A 17,486-nucleotide genomic window follows, 5' to 3' on the forward strand; every position below is an offset into this window, starting at 1 on the left:
GCTGAAGAGTTTCAGCGGTGCATCTGTAGTCAGAGTGCTGGCAAAAGGACTACAGACTAAACCAGAACAGTGAAACCCAAAATACAGTTTAAACTTTTAAATAGAATCACATACAGAAATTGCATTACTGAAAAATTTGTCTTGGAAGCGGGATCATTATCTGAAAATCAGCTTCACAGTGAAAGGAGAAGATAGATAGTGATGATATGGCTTCAACATCCAGCTCTGCCAGAGATTCCCTATGTGAATTTAAACAAAACAGAAATGTTTTGCTGTTCTCCATTTTAGAAACCAGGAGCAGCAAATACCTCTTTCCTCCCTCTCCTGCCATCTGCCTTTTTTATTTACACAGTGGTGCTAAGAAGACACACAGACACCACTTAGTCAAAACACAGGTACAGTCCTTCATTTCAACAGGAGTTCAAGATCCTGGTGACTCAGTCACCTCCCTCTCTTAGCATCCCCAAAGGAAATAAGCTAAAGTTGAATTAAAAGGAAAGTTTTTACACTTACACTGGGAACCAAATTTCTTTTCTGTGAGGCAGAAAGGCCTAGTGACCTTCCAAGAAAAGGTTTTAAAACCCCTAAATTACTACTATTTGAAGTGATGAGTCAGATCACTGCCAAGTCATGATTTTTCAGGACAAATACATCTTCCATTTCATCTGTCATTTATTCCAGTATTACTTGTACTACTCGATATTCATCAGGTGCTTCTTATACAAGAGAAAAGAAGAAAGTGATAAGATTCCAGGCAAGTGCCTGTCTGAAAACAGTGAGCAAGGAAAAGAAGCAGCAGCTAAACACAATGTATGTGTAAGTAACTTCCTGAATGACTTGGCAGCCCAGTTTGTTTACCCCAATTCAAATACTAAGTACCATATTCATACACAAAAGGCTGCAACTTGCTGTATTTTCAGACACACTGATCTAGGATCTCATCACTTAAAAATCAGCAGCCTTACGTGACCAAGTGCCAAAAGTGTTAAAAACCAAATGTACTTCCACAGATGTTAAACACCAGTGCAATGCAATGTATCTACAATTGCTACAAAGCAACACAGAAAAGATTTCATTTGGATTCAGAATGGCCACTGCACTTGTTTCCAAGTGAGTACAGATTCCTTCTCCAACAGTAAAGCTTGACATAACCCAGCTTACCATGGGTATCATGGATTCTTAAAACCACTTGAACACAATCTGTCATTTCAGAAGAGCAAGATAAGTAGTCAAGCTATATTTCAGCTTATTCAACGACAATGCCAGAAATAACAATTCCAAATTTTTGACACAAATGTTGGCCACTATCCTGCATGAGCATCCATGTCCTGAAAAAAAGTCAATAAAAGCTAGAATACCTCTCTAAAGATCCAAAAATTATGCCTACTGATGGAAGGACAGAAATAAGAAGAACAAGGCTGTGCTGACTGGCTTGTTCCTAGCTTACTGGATAATGTTTGGCACAGAGCAGTATTAGTCTAGGTATAACATTTGCAGAGTGACATGTATGAAAATATAAATGTTACTGACCAAAAGCATAAAATTACCAGAGAATTATCTGTGGTAGAATCCTTAATTAGGAAACAGTGGCTTGACAAGGCAAAGCTAGGATGGATAACTGCCATCCTAACTTCTGGGAGAAAACCAGGGAAATTCCATGCAAAACAATCCATAACTTAGCAAAAGTAACTAGATAAATCCAGGAGAGGTATATTGTTGTTTTTTTTAAGCAGAAGACTATGAAGTGGACATCAAAAGTACATAATTTGCTTTAATTAAGTGAATAGGAATGCACAGCTCTCTGACATAAGAAAATCCATAGAAGTGACAGACTTGGTGAAAGGCACAAGTTCAGCCAGCTTCTGCTGAACAGCAATTCTGCACTTGATCCATCCTCTAAAGGGAAAGGTAAAGTTCCATTAAGGTCCTTCTGAAATGATTGAATCCACATTTAAATAGAACCCCAAACTAGTCATGCACTTCTCTACAAGGTTCTCTATCAAGAAATGCCCTGCTTAATGACCCTCCTAACTACTGTGCAATTCTGCCACAAATAAAACTTTTCAATAAACAACAACTTCATCAAGTATATAAAACAAATTTCAACAGTTAAATCTTCCTCCTTCTTCAACAACCTTCCCATTTTGCCCTATTTCACCTCCTTTCTCCTCTGCAGGATGATGCACAATTGTTTGATGAGTCTCCACCATTATTAGCCTTTCCTTGCTCACAAATAAGAAGAGTGACAAAAGTTTTCCTTGGCTGAGATTAGTCTGGATTGACCATCAACTTTCCTGGTGCTATGAGGAAGAATGGGTTTGATCAGTACCAAACCCTTTAAAGGAAACCTTTGTACTTCAACAACGCCTCTTTCTAAATCTACCCACTTTTTAAAAAGCTTAAATTACTAATGATTAGATTATGAGACATTAGTAGAGGTGCTAAATATTCCTAGTCACAGCAAGCAGACAGAGCACACATTTTCCTTGCAATGCCCTTTATTTAAAACACACATTAAAAGAATTCTGTGCTCTGAACATGAGATTACTTGTGTTACACTCGAGTTCCCAGTACTTTAGAAGTACCAGATTCATTCAGTACCAGATTCATTCCTACATAGCTGTAGGATGCCAGAGCATGCCTAAATCACCTATTTTCAACAGCTATCATGTTCTAGATGACCTACACTCAATGGATCTATATTAATGCATGTACTAAGTTCAATAATTTGGAAAGGTTTGGTTTTCTCCACATCATTGTCATCCTCACTGCATTATCAGTCACTAGAACAGACTCCCCAGGAAAATGGTTATGACACCATGTCTGTTACAGTTCAGGGAGCATCTGGACAACATTTAGTCATATGGATTAGTTTTAGGTAGTCCTGCAAGAAGCAGCAAATTAGACTCTATGATCTTTCTACATCCCTTCCAACTGGAGATATTCTGCAATTCTATTATTTACTTTGTAGTTACAAGAAGGCTAAATCCATGCACACAGCCACTGACAGAAACAACCCTCTAGAGAAAAGGATACAACAAATTAGCATGAGCAATACTGGGAAAATACTACTGGTAATGTCTTTAGATCATGGCTGTTCAAGAAGAGGAGCAACTTTTTAAAGAGCCATTTTTAGGTAAAGGAATGAACTATTTCCATGCATGATCATTAGGGGAAGAAATCCTCCCCCAAAATTATATCAAATAAATTATTGATTCCTACCCAGTCAAACACATTCTTTAAAGAGTGCCTGGATTGTTTTTTCTCTCTCAGAGAGTACAAGAGCACTCAGACTCCTAGAAAAAGAAACAAAATTACAGATTCCAGCATACTGTAACACAAGATTATCTTTATTTCAAAATTGTACAAAGTATAAACAAAAATATATAATTACACTGAAGTAAACTCTGCTCTTTAAGTATCTGAATACTTCAGCAATGATATGGTCATGAAAAAATACCTTTATGGTTCCTCATGAGGAAATTTTATCTGATGGAGCGATACATCATGAAATCAATTGTGGTACATCTGGGGAATTTCCCAATGGAGCTCTCCTCCACAGGGGTGTACACTTTGATTTGCCTCATGTGAGTGTCTCTCCCATTCTGGTGGTTTGCCAGAACAGCAATCTGGATCATAAAGGTGCGAATGGGCTTCTTGTGGGTGTCTGTCAGAGGAACATGGATCCAGCCACTGGGTTCCACTAATTCCAGCTGCTGCCAAAAACAAGACAGAAGAGCAAAACATTCAGAAACAGTTCACATACTTCATATAAATCACCACATATTAAACCCATTTAATAAAGTAATCTTGTTAATCACATTTTAGTTAATTTTCAAAATAATTTGAAATAACAGAGTTGAATACTCATAGAGGATTTACTGCTCATGTAAATGTATACAAATTAATTTGGTTGCCTGAAGTTGTGTTTGCTTTTGCCTTTCAGAATCTGCTCCTCATTTTGTGCCCTAATCCTAAAATAAAAATCACTATAAAAGAATACAGACTTAAGTATAAATTTAAGAAAGTAAAAGTGTAGCATTTGGACCTTCTTACTGAAGAACAATGCTAAAACATGACAAAATATGCATTTAAAATTGTTTTATCTAGGCACTCTGAAGTACAATTGAGTGACTTATGTAGGAAACTAAATGAACACAAAGTTCTGGATTTTCAGAAATTCCTTAGATTATTAGGGGGACTGGGGAAGAGGAAAAGGAAGGTGACAGAGGAAAAAATAGAGGATACCTCAAACTTAATCTAATGTATCATGACCAATTAATGATTGCTGCACAGGCATTAAATCACATTCTAATCACATTTAACTTGCCTTCTATACAACATACCCAGTGTGACATGATGATTTTATCTTTGTCCATTTTAATCCTACACAAACCAATGTTAAGGCAAGTAAAGAACAGCATTTTTTTAACTCTAAACCACATCACTGACACAACAGATTGTTGAAACAAACTGGATGCTATGCAGAGCATGGCAACAGCTTTTGTTTAAAACTAGCTGCCCAACTTCAAAGCACAGCTCAAAACACACATGGAAGAGCACACAAGTAAATAAAAGTCCTGGGGGGGAAAGAAAACAAAACACAAAACAATTGTCCACCAGCAAGTGGATTCACACAGCTAAGCAAATAAGAGTGCTGTTCTTAGCAGCTGAGTTCCCCTAAGGAAGATGTATGTGCTTTGAGCTGCTCAAAATTCCCATCTTTCTCCCAAAAATACTGCATGGCACAAGCTGTCAAATGCCTTGTTTATGCTGAAGCTTTCACAAGACCCATCTGAGAGCTACTGGTTCAGAGCAAACATCTTGAGAAAACAAGTAAAACAAGTTTGATGAGCACTTCAGTTTAAAGTAGCAGACAAAAAAATCTTCTACACCTCCACCTTAAATTAAGAACAAGGAAAAAAACCCAACAAATAACCGCAATCCAAAACTCTCCACTGCTGCAGACTCTCCAACAAATTATTTCCAAAGCATTAAATTCACTAAACCTTAGCAGCAAATCATTTCACTCTGGGAGCTAGACATTTCCACAAACACAGTCACTTATTTGCTGTAGCACTGTCCCTTTCAAAAAACTTGATTTTTTTTTTCCACAGGAAACTTCAGGTCATGGCTGACTTTACAAGGGGATTAAAAAAAAAAGATGTCTTGCTGAAGCAGCTTTACAAAGGAAAATTTATCATGGTGAGGTGGCAGCAAACAGCTTAAACAAGGATGCTTTCCATCTTCATAGAAAACAGAGGAGGATCCTCCTAAGACTTTATTCAACTACTACTAAGGTAAAGTGACTGTGATTTTGAAGAGAATTACAAGGCTACTGCTAATTAAACTTGCATTTTAATATTATCCTCAGCGTTTACAAATTTTGACTGCTAATTCAAAGTAGAAAATTTGAGTTCAAGAGCTAAGATACTGAGATTTTTATGCTTAGGTCAGTATGAAACAGATTAGTTAACACCAAGTAACTTTAAAAAAAAAGGTAGGAAAGCTAAAAGTATGGCATACTTCCCAATGCTTTGTTTCATCCCTGATCAAAGGAGGTGGTTCTATGTTCTATTCACAGCATGTTATTTTCCAGTGCTGCTACAAAGGCAACCAGTTTGTCCCCATGTCTTTCTACAGGGATGGGACAAGTCATTCCTTCACCTGTAAAACTGGCAACTGAGGCGTTAGGCTAATCAGACTAAAAGGTTCCCTGGCTCCAGGTGTCAAACTTCACGTACTCTGAGCTGGTTTTTACTGTTGTGAGTGGAATACAAGATTTTACAGGAGGTTTAGCTCCCACTGAGCTCACTTGCAGTTCTGCATTTCTGCAAATGGATACAAGTTCTCAAGCCAGCCACAACACAGAGTCTGAGCAGCCACCTAGGAGCAGCCACTTGAGTGCCTCTTGTAGAAACACCAAGACTGAGCACAGACAGCACACAATTCATCAAGCACCACTGAACTGTCTTGGCCACAAAGACTTTTTTTTATTTCCCCAAATCTCAGCTTTCCTTACTCCACATTTCTCGACTTTCCTAACAGATGAATACACAACCTTTACTTGTACAAATCCTGGACTCATCCTCAGAATACGCCCCTTTCCCCATTCCAGTCAAACAGTTGCCTCTTGGACAAAACACACAACACTTGTGATGAAGTTGAAGGCTAGAGTGTAATAAATGCAAATGTCAGACTGCAATGGTTGAAAAAAGTAAGCTCTTGATTTCTGCCCTCTAACATTGCTGTACTGACATTTGAGACTAATCTTTTTTTTTTTTAATTGATGCTCACATAGCTCATTAAAACCCTGATACCCACTCAACTACTGAGGTTCAAATGCAACAAAACCAAACTGAACACTCAGTAGAAAAGGAAGTATTGTTTTGCCAGTATGATACACACATTTTCTGTGACCAAAGGAATGGTATAAACCAGACACACACACTCTCCCAAATTCTTCTCCTCCACATCTGTCAGGCTCTTTCAGATGAGTGAAACATTTTGTGTTTCCAGAGGGCCCAGGTCCGTCACCAGGGAGAAGGAGCAGGACATGGGAAGAGGCAGGGGTGATACAAGACACAATGCTGCCCACTCCTAGCTCCATGTCAGCACCCAGACCCAGCCACCACAACTCAGAGCAGAAGTGGGATGAAATATGTGGCTCTACTCTGCCTGGAGCATTCCCAGTGTGAACAGAATCTAAAGGAAGCTTACTGTGAAGTTTTAAGAAATTCCTATTAAGCCCATGCAAATGGCAATCTTTCAAAGCCTTGTAAACTGGTCTGGAAATTTGGGTGGATTTTTACAGGGAGGCAAAAGGCACATCCTCAACACAAAGGCTGAACTATTGCCAAATTTCAAATCCTTGCTTTAGAGCTTGGGGGCACTGGAGCATCAAAGAAGGACACCAGAATATTCTCACACAAGCAAAACAGCATACTTTTCACTAGCCTTGTTCTTGGAACAGAACTGCCTTGGCTGAAACTTTCCAAAAAATTCAACCCAAAGCAGCTATCTCACAAGGAAAAATCTGTCTGAACTGAACTTTGGCAAAAGTCAAAGTAACCAAGAGTTAAGCCTTAAAATGGAAAAGGTCACACAACCTTAAGTACAGGTGGCATTGGTAGCTCCACTCAAAATAAAATACTATACTTGAAATCCGTTTTGTTGACTTTGCTCAAAGTCAAGGTTGTTCTTTAAAAGCACAGACCACTGTATGTACATACAGACACACACATATACAGATATATTTACATTTCACCTCAACTCTATAGCATCAGTCCACTACAAGCAAATACTAGATTATGTTGCCTCCTGTATTTTTAATCTTATGCAGATCATTAAGACTCAATCATAGTAAAAAACTGTCTTCCAAGAATTTTTTTAAAATCAGCTTTATTACTAATCATCTGAGCAAAATTAAAAATTCAAAATTTCTGTTGTGTTTTTCTAGAAAAGTCTTTTTTTCAAAAACTAAAAGAAAATGTAGGAATGAATCAGTGCAAGCTAAGTATTGGTAACTCAGGACAGTTCCTGCAGCTCTAGACTAATCTTGCTGTACAATATACTAAAAGCCCAGGGCTTGTGGCTTTTTTATATTTGCTTCTAACACTATAAATTTTGTGACAATTGGAAAACAAGAAGACCATGAAAGTCAAAATAAAAGAACAAAGGGATAAAAATTGAAACGGAAAAATCACTCACTTGTCCTCGCTGCTGTTATATTCTAGCTCTTCTCCTGCTTTCTCTCCGTTGCTTTCTTATTTTTCCTGTCCTCTGCATGCTACAGCTTCACCTTGGGACATATATTCCCAACTCCAGGAATCCACATTATTTGGAAAGCCAAAGGAAAATTAATGTTCCCATTGGAATTCTCCTCTCCAGCCGCTTTAACAGCCCTTTTTCTTCATTTTATTGTACAGTCCAGAGGTTCTACAGAATTCCATACATATTTGGCAAGGCTACTATTGCAACTAATGGGTGCCCTACCATAGAAGAGGCAAACCACACAACAAAATAAAAATTAAAAAAAGAAAATAAGACCAAGGCAACTTGAGGATACTCTCCAGAGAGATGACTGAACACAAGACCAGAGCTTTTAGGAGGAAACTTCTTCTATAGTCACTAGCCTCCTTTTAGGCTATGAAGTTATTTACCCAAAGAATACTTTTCTATAGTATTCTATACTTTATACTAATACTTTTCTATAGTATTAATCCTACCTAAATTGAATATTGACCTCTTTTCCATACTCAGTGATATTCTGTTTACATTCTGTGGTGTCTCCAAATGGCATATAACTTCAACTGCTATTCCTACTAGAGTTACAAATGCAACCCAAGTTTTTGGCTATATTTACAATAGGCTAACATCCTTGAAATGAGACTTTTTTTTTCGTGCCCTTTAAGGGTATCTTTTGTGAAGATATATAGAGAAAAAACTCACTGTAAGTAGTTTTACATTTAGTGTAATTACAAACCCATCCCAGATGTATGCTAGACAGGGCTCCCAGCTCAGGGGAACAGGAAGAAAAAGCAGCTCATTTTTTCCCCCTGGGCAGTGTGTGCAGATGTACTGACAGAGAGCTGAGAATTCTTCCTGCCATCACAGCTTCAGCATGAAACATTATTCTGAGATGTTTGTACCTCATCAAATTTCCATTTCATCAACTTTACTACTAGATTCAAATGGCTGTGAAATCAAACAGCATTTAATTTTACTCCTCCTACTTTTCTCATAAAACTGTTAAAGCTGCTTTTTGTTTTAGTGACTCAGCCAACTATGAAATTAAAAGTAGTGGCTAGACTCTTCACACATATAATTTTGTCTATGTGCATAGCTAGCTCTTACAATACAGTCATTATAAAAACCTAAGCTTTTCAAAGCAGGTGTTCTCAATAAATAATGTATTCTTCCAAGCAGCAGATTATAAAACTAAGTTTCAGGGAAAAGAAATGCTATGTTCAGAAATTAAATATTTATCGGTACATGAACTTTCCCATGTAGGAAAAGGCTTTTTCCTGTTTAGCCATTGTTTTGTACAGCTATCCAAACATGTTTTCACAACAACTGGCAAGGAGAAAGAAGGCTGGCTTAACTTCCAAAATCCTGTTTCCATAACGGCCATGTCCTACCATTTAGTTACCAGGACTGAGAATCTGTGTGCTTCTGCATAATTCCAAGTATTGGAACTGTCAACACACGAAGTAGCAGAGCTTGGGCTTCAGCCATCACTTCACTTAGGAAGGAAGAGAACCAGTTAATAGCAGTGATGCACCAGTTCCAGCAGAAAAAATGAAGCATGTCCAAAAGAAACTTGGTGAGTTCCAAGTGAGCCAAAGGAGGGACACCACATTAGCAACTTAACAGGGAACACAGCAACAGGCTCAAAGGACCCACTGTGAACAGCACACTTGTGTGCTCAGATGAAGCAACGACCACCTAGGGAGGTGCTCTGTGGTCTTAATCAGCCACCTCCTTAAACAGTCAAGAAATCTCATTTCAGTCCATTAGGCAAGAGAAGTTTTCCATTCTTTTAAACAGCAGTTCCTGAAGAGGCTAAAGGAGCACAGCCCATCCCCTCAGGAAGAGTCAGCTGTGGACTTGGGTGGACACAAGATCAGTTGCAGAATAAGCTACATTAGAAAGTGAAACCTGCAAAGTTCTTATCTTTTAGTATCCTATAAGCTCTTTGTTCAAATAAAGTGAAAGAAATGACCTTTGGGAAGATTGGGAAAGTTGAAAAAAGGTCCAGATGATCCTTGCAAGAAGTTTTATAGAACCTCCTTCAGATTATTTTGCTACAGATTAAAACACTAAAAATTACTCAATGCCCAGGTGTTAGAAAGTTGTATGCAATAAAGACAAATAAACACTCAAACCAAGCTATAAAGAATATGTAGGAAAGTAAGAAAAGTAAATCTAGAGAAGCAAATCTTTGGTGGGTCAAGGATTAGTATTCACAATGCTCAAATACAGATTGTTATAGTGCCTTTCTAAATTTCCTGTTTGGATTACTTGAGCAGCACAAATATGTTGGACAACATCAGTGGGTTGTGCCACATTGCTGCTTTCTGAAGGGAGCAGATGATGCCAATTGAGCCATGTATGATGCAACCTAAACTTCATTTGGCAGAATGACTCACCAGCAAATTCATGAAATGGCCTTAGTGACTGGTCCATTTTGATATTCTTTAGAATTGGGTGCCCTGATTATCATTTCCCCATACAGTTAAAAAGGAACCCTTTATTTGGTTCTGCTGAGAAACCAATGCAATATCTTCCAAGACGCACACAGTTGATGCGGGCAGAATTTCAATATTCCACCAGGAATAAAGTTAGGAAGAGCTGAAATTTAATCCATGGAACGGTTAACAGGGAAAGTCAGCTTTATGAATGTCCTTATGGTCTGTCTTTGAATTCTGCTGAAGGCAGATGAAGAACACATAAGAGGACAACAGCTAAGTCTCAGACATGATAGGGAGCCTCTGGTGAGGAAGCATGCACATAAGCCTCCTGTCCAATGGAGGAAAGGGGTACAGTGGCACTCACTGTGGAACACCAAGAGCTTTGGGACATGGATTCACAGAAAAACAGCTCTTTCAAAAGCTCCAAGTGACAAAGAATCCCAGATAATGATGCCTGTAAAGGGTGAAGGCTGTGCTGAAGTGCCCACATACAAAGCTCCTGACAGATGAAGTCATGGATGGTCGGGACACGTGTGGAGGGGCCCCTGTCCGTGGTACTTAAACAACCACCACCCTCCCATCAGTCCCACCTCTGCATCTGCTCACAGCATTTGCACAGTCAGGTACATCCAGCCTGACAGACAAATAAATAACCTGCCAAATGCTCAACCTCTGTGAAATTGTCAGCCACAACTGTCTGACTCAACTGCAATTTCAGAAAATATTGTCTGCTTAACTCTGGGTGGCAGGAAAAAAAAAAAAAAAAGGAAAGGGAAAAAAAATTGACAACAGTCTTTGAATACTTCATTCTCTAGAATGGGGCGGAAAACAGCTCTTCATTCTAGAAAATTTACCTGCAGAAACCATCAGGAATTTGTCACAAACTGTTTACTAGGAAAGTCTCTGGAAGAAAGAAACACTGTTCTCCCATTTGCTGTGCAATATGCACTTTTTAAAAATATGTTCTACTGTGAAGAACGAGAGGCAGCTCAACATTCATTACAAAATACATACTTCAAGAGGTATATACTGCTGCAGAGGACAAAAATGTTGAATAGTCTTGGACAGTTTGCTTTTCAGTCTTACCTTTTTGAAGTTCTATTGTTAAGTGAGGCCATTTGAACTTTCACATAACACTTTATGCTGGACACATCCATAAATTAAAACTCGTTAGAGAAGGATTGCTATGCTGTGTATGCTTTAAGTGGCAACCATCCACTGGAGCTTCAGAAAAAAATAAAAAACCTTCTCCCTGTCCCTTTGAAAAGCAGAATGATCCAACCAGCAAATACAGAATGACAATGCAGTCTAGAATGGAGTTTCATATGTGCAAGTATGGGATTAAGGCCTAAAACTCCAACACAAACCTTCTACCCACAGCAGGAAGCTACCTAAGTTTAGTTTGGTATCAGCTTAAAGAGATTCCATCTTAACAGGAATCTGTTGCTCCAGAAGGAATACTGCCTCCAATTGAAATCAACCATAACAGCTGTAAAATTTTGGATCTCTGATTTAAGAAAAACTTAATGAAAAGTTAAAAACTTAAAGAAAAACTTTCATAACTCATTTAAGAAGCAGTCAAGAGTAGAGGAAGGGAAGGCAAACACACTCTAAGTGCAGCAGTACTCTCCTGCAGGGACCTAATCTCACTGCACAGCTGTCACAAGCCCCAGGAATGCCATACCTTTGCAAGGCCACTGCAACGCTGAGAAGATTCCTGGTATCAGGGGAATTCCTTCCCACCTACAGGAACGTGACTCCAGTGTGAACCTGTTACTTCCCCTGAGCTTAGCACACAGTACACTGAAGATGAAAAACCTACAAAAATATTCTTGGCTGACAGTATCAAAAAACAGGTAATGCAGCCCAAAACAAGCTTTCTGCCTCAGTTTGTCTATTTCTGGTAGCTAAGATGGATAAAATTTTAGTTGCAGACATACTGGAACAGACTACATTTGGACAGTCTGGCCTTAAAAATGAATGGCAGAAAATCCACGGTTTGCTGCAAGTGTTTTTGAAATTCCAGCACTTTGAAAGCAGAATGGGGGACTTTTAAAATGTTGGGTTTTTTTTAAATCAGGGTACTTAACAATTCAAATTATCAGTAGCTTCGACTATTATAGATGCAGATGTGAGAAAAGAAACAGTACATTTAAAAAACCAACCAAAAAGTTACTATAAAAAAAATGGCCAATGCTGCACATAGCACATTTAGAAAGAACTGCAAATCTCCTTTAGTAAAAACAAATGTTTTCTATCTTTAGGGAAGCACTTCAAATTGAAGGTTATCTCACTGCAATATTGTCACAGACATGTTTTATGAAAAATCTTTTTGCTAGGATGTTTTCTCCTGAGAAGCTGAGAGGCCTCAGGAACAAAATGTAAACAATGATTATCTGCTGCTGTGGAATGCAACAGGTGGATCTGTGATTGGTCTCATGTGGTTGTTTCTAATTAATGGCCAATCACAGTCCAGCTGTCTGACTGTCTCTGTCAGACACAAGCCTTTGTTATCATTCCTTTTCTATTCTTAGCCAGCCTTCTGATGAAATCCTTTCTTCTATTCTTTTCGTATAGTTTTAATATAATATTATCATAAAATAATAAATCAAGCCTTCTGAAACATGGAGTCAACATTCTTGTCTCTTCCCTCATCCTAAGAGCCCTGCGAACACAACCACACAATATTTCTTTTTTTTATGCACAAGTAAGTAACTAAGGAGAAGTCCCCATGAGTACAAGGTAACTGTGTAGGGATCCTTCTAAGTAGGAATCTGGCAGATGATGACCAACCTGCTTTTGAAAACCCTCAGTAACTTCTACCTGATCAGAAGCTCGGGAAAAAACCCAACTATCAAACATAACAAAAGCCACTACAACTTCCCATGTTCACTCAAACAAATAGTATCATCTGCATTCGAAAGTTTGTAGTCGTAACACAAAACAGTGACAAAAGTATAAAACAAAATCCCATCTGGTTAAGTATGTGGACTAAGGTTTTCATAACAACAGAAATAGGGCACACAGTTCTTAAAGACAATACATTACTAGCACTTTTATTTAAGTTTGTATCTTAGTCATAAATTTGAATTCTCACCCCCAAGCACTGAAAAGCCCTAAGAGTTCCCTCTAGTGAGATAGCAAAATCTTTGTCCCTCCCTTCAGAGCAGCATCCACCCAAAGCAAAGACATCATCGCCTACAACTTCCAGGTCAGTCAGGCTGCTCTACTGAGGAGAGGCAGGGGAAACCAGCAATGGAAGAGAAGACAGCTACACAAACAGAACAGAATCAGATTCAACTGGGGTAGTGGAACATTCTACTGCAAAGTCTGAACATATATTTAAAAAAACATTCTGAAGCTCAGGTGAATTTGCATTACAAATGGAACTGCTGACTGAAGAATAGGACAAAGCAGCTGCCTTATATGAAAGGCAACAGAACAGGCTGAACTTGATGATCTTAGAGGTCTTTTCCAACTTAAATGATTCTATGTTTAATACCACAGAATCTTCCAAGAAAGGGAGTATACACAGAATTTTCTATGAGCAAGAAACAAGTGCTTTGAACAATGGCCTTATACAAGAGGACCTTAAGGCAAATAGAATAAACACATTAAAACCTAGAAGACAGCAAAGCATAAAGGGAGAAGTCCTATGAATTCTTTTCAAACTAGAACTGCTGGGGACAAGCAGGAACAATATAAATGTATTCTATGGGTGCACTGCACAAATTGTTTGAAAATGAAAGTAAAGGCTGGAAAACATTTCTGGGAAATAACTAATTTTACCAAGGGGCAGAAGTTTGCAAATTCGATGAAAACTGTATTGCAGATGTCTGCAGTTCCCATTTCTCCTACATACATAATGGAATGATACTATGTTTGTGTGAAAGTGCAAAAAAAACCCCAGGTCATAATTTACCTTGAAAATTGTTTAGCCATATCCAGGAAATATGTCTAGACATAGCTACAGTTAAATTATACAAAGAAAGAATTTGAAAAATAAATTTTGCAAGGAATATTAAAGATGTAAGTGCCTGAAAACAGGCCACACTGAGTTAATTCTCTATCAAACCATCTCAAATAACTTTGTGGCAATAACCTAATGAACACATTTCATGCCATGCACTTTGCATCCCAGAGAATGCCAAAAATTAATATGGGAGATGAACAAATGTCAAAAAATGGGAATATCATGGTATTTACAGAAAGTCCACAGTAGTAGCAGCCAGCTGCTAGCTCTCAAGCACTCTTTATAGGTGAGGGGAAGAAAGTAAATCAAAACCAAAACAAACCTCATTCCACTCATTGAGAAGGGCTATTACTACACACTGAAGAGAACTAGATTTCTTCTACTAGAAGACAGGCCCATAAAACTGCATGGCTCTAACTTTTTACCTGTTACACAAGATTGTAGGTCCTGAGCTACTTCATTTGTCAGGAAAAGACTGGAACAAATTATACCTGAGTGCTACCAAATTAAAAAAACCCTACTCATTCTTTACCAGCAAGAGGAGAAGTTGTTGATTTAAGACACAAAAAGCACTGGGGTTAAGAGAAAGCATTTCTCCTGGTTTCAAAGGAGTGGCTTGTTTCTGAGAATTACAGAGGGCTACCTCTCCCAAAAATCAAGGAATTTAAAGGTCCTAAACCTCTGTAAATAATCCCCAAATCCTGCAGAAGTACAGTATGCAAACATTTCTGTGTCTGGATAAAGAGTCCATGGATGCTCAGTAAAGGCAAGTGGGGCAAAGCCTGATGAACTTCAAGATTACTCAAATGTGTTGTAGCACACAATAAGTAAATGCAGAGTAGCATTTCACAGGACCCAGAGAGTAATGCTCAGCTCAAGGAATATTTACTCATTGGAAACAAATCCAAAAGACTGTTGTGAAAACTGTTTTGTGCAAATTTAAAATGCAATGCAGAGTCTCATCTCAGAAGATCCCAAATTCATAAACATGCCTCACTGGAGATATATTTTCATACAAATGAACTTTAAAAGAGAAGAAATATATCTGTCAGAGGTTCAGCTGGATGGTTTTATGTGAGCCAGAATACACTTCCATAAATTTGCAAAGCTGGAATCAGAACTGTTGCTCAATGGAAGCATTTAATTTTACATCTAAACAGAATTTCTTTAATGTACTGGAACAAATGCAGTAGAGCTTTTATTTTTGCTTGTGTTTTCTTACAAATCAATAAGAAGGCGTGTCCAAAAAAAACCCACAAGGCTTTTATCTGTTATTTTATGTGGAGGTCAGACTTGAGACTCTGCTTCTTTCAATTTATGTGAATTTTATTTCTTGATTTCTTTCTGGATGTCAAAGGTCCCTCAAGTCACCATTCACTCAAAAAATATACAATTTTAAAAAGGTATTCAGTGGTGCTATGCACTGTCCCTTGCTGCAACAGCATTTCTGCTACAAACAGCATCTGGAATAGCCTCAGTGCCACATCCTACAGACCAAGAACATGAGTTCTTCACCATGACCTATAGAAGAATCAAAATAAAATTACATCCTAAGTAGGCTCCTGAAAAATGAGGGGGCAGTGGAAAACAAAGCATGAGAATGAGTTAATTAAAAACTTGTTTACCAGCAGGCCTGCTATGTGCTCTAGAGCTACTGTGGGGTGTCATCTTACTGCTTAGCAAAGTGCAGTCAACAACAAGCAGATGGAATTGGATTGCAAATCTATGTGACTTACTGTACATCTACTGTGGCTACACATGCTCCTCTGCCTAATTTATTTCTGCTATGCAAGTAAATCTTTTAACTCCTCATGACACGATAAAGAAACAGAAGAAAGCCCAGTAATTCCACAATAGAAGTTCCTGCCCCAGCAGTGCCAGATCTACCAAGAGCTGATTTATGAAAACCTCTGTTACAAATGGTGACCATCATAATCACAACAGAGACCTGGTCAAGGAGAGGGAAGCCTACTTTGAATTTTTACTACATCGTTTCCTGTGTTACTGAATTGCAACTCTTTTTGAAACAATGAAAAAATAAAACACGTTTTGATTTTTACCTTATTAAGGTAAAAATTATGCGCAGCAACATAATCTTCCTAAGTAACAGAATAATCTCAAGTAAGAGAAACAAATTAAAGTTTTCTGCATTTGCTAGTAGAAATAATCCAAAATATTCTTCATACTCACAGTTGAATTTGACCTCTGACAAATACAGAGTGGGGGAAACAATAATTTAAAAAGACGTATTAGGGGCTATGCCACATGATCCACTCAAAAACTGTGACTGTAAACAGCATTCATAAAAAGCTTCAATAAAAACTGTATTTGATAACATTCCTTTGACATGAGACATAAAACACTCCAGAATTCATTCTGAAATAAAATAGGACTGTTAGATAAACCTACTTTAGGAACTGGATGAAGGCAGATAGACAGCACAGGCCCCCAAGCCAGACACATATGATACATTACCATTCTCACTCCACCCTCTCCTGTGTGTTTGCACGGAAAATGGAAAAAGCATGGGAAAGGTTTTTCCGATTCAAACACATGATCTTGGTTATCTTATGACAGATTAAGACACAAAACAGCCCTCAGAAAGAAATGAATTTATGCTTCATATCTCTAGAAACATTTCCATGCACTACTTGAGATAAGGAACAGGATAACAGCACATTCAATCCCTTCCCACCCAATAAAGCTCAGCAAAGAATTGAATGTAGACCCTGTGTAGCAGTGTTCTCATCAAAGCTACACACAGACATGTGATCCCTGACCAAAATAACATGGCAGAAATCACAGGAGCAAGACCTCCCTCTGGAAAGAGCTGCCATGGTGGCAGCCCTGAAGCAGCTGAGTCTTACAGTCCAGAACTCTGGATTTGTTCTAGATCTCTACCACCTGCCAGGTAGCATTTTCTTCTGAACACTGAGGATTGCTTGAATTTACCACATCAACAGAAAACCTTTCAGCACTATCTACACAGAATACACTTGTTCCTTTATTTCTACCTGAATTTATGGAAATTTTTGGTTGCTGACCTGACAAAGCATGGCACATTCTGTGCATTTAATGGATTTGGTTTGGATTTTTTTAAATCCTAATTAATAGCAATACCTGATAACATTGCCACAAGGCAGTATGTACTATAAATAGCCAAGTGTGACCACATTTCTATGGATGCAAATAAAGGTATTATAACGGGGAAGCCACACATACAGAGAATAACTGGTGGGCAAATTTGCTCCTATATTCTTTTAAATTGGGGCCACTTCCTCCCTCCAGCCTGCTGCCAAACTGCTGGTTTGGCAAAAGGT

General features: G+C 38.3%; 1 protein-coding gene across 9 annotated transcripts in view; it reads right to left on the reverse strand.

Moving 5' to 3' along the window:
* ANAPC10 (anaphase promoting complex subunit 10) overlaps nucleotides 1-17,486 on the reverse strand; it is a 144,296-nt gene that overhangs the window by 108,236 nt on the left and 18,574 nt on the right. For 4 of the 9 annotated variants that reach the window (XM_058025287.1, XM_058025285.1, XM_058025286.1 and 1 more), the window contains exon 5: nucleotides 3,330-3,716. The exons of 4 other annotated variants lie outside the window; for them this stretch is intronic. In XM_058025287.1, coding sequence (XP_057881270.1) covers nucleotides 3,486-3,716 — 231 coding nt within the window. In that variant the 3' untranslated portion in view covers nucleotides 3,330-3,485. Of the gene's footprint in view, nucleotides 1-3,329; nucleotides 3,717-17,486 lie in introns of those variants that run through there. One more of the 9 variants, XM_058025289.1, reaches the window with a different exon arrangement.

Source organism: Melospiza georgiana, chromosome 5, assembly GCF_028018845.1.
Source record: "Melospiza georgiana isolate bMelGeo1 chromosome 5, bMelGeo1.pri, whole genome shotgun sequence".
NCBI classification, from domain to species: Eukaryota; Metazoa; Chordata; class Aves; order Passeriformes; family Passerellidae; genus Melospiza; species Melospiza georgiana.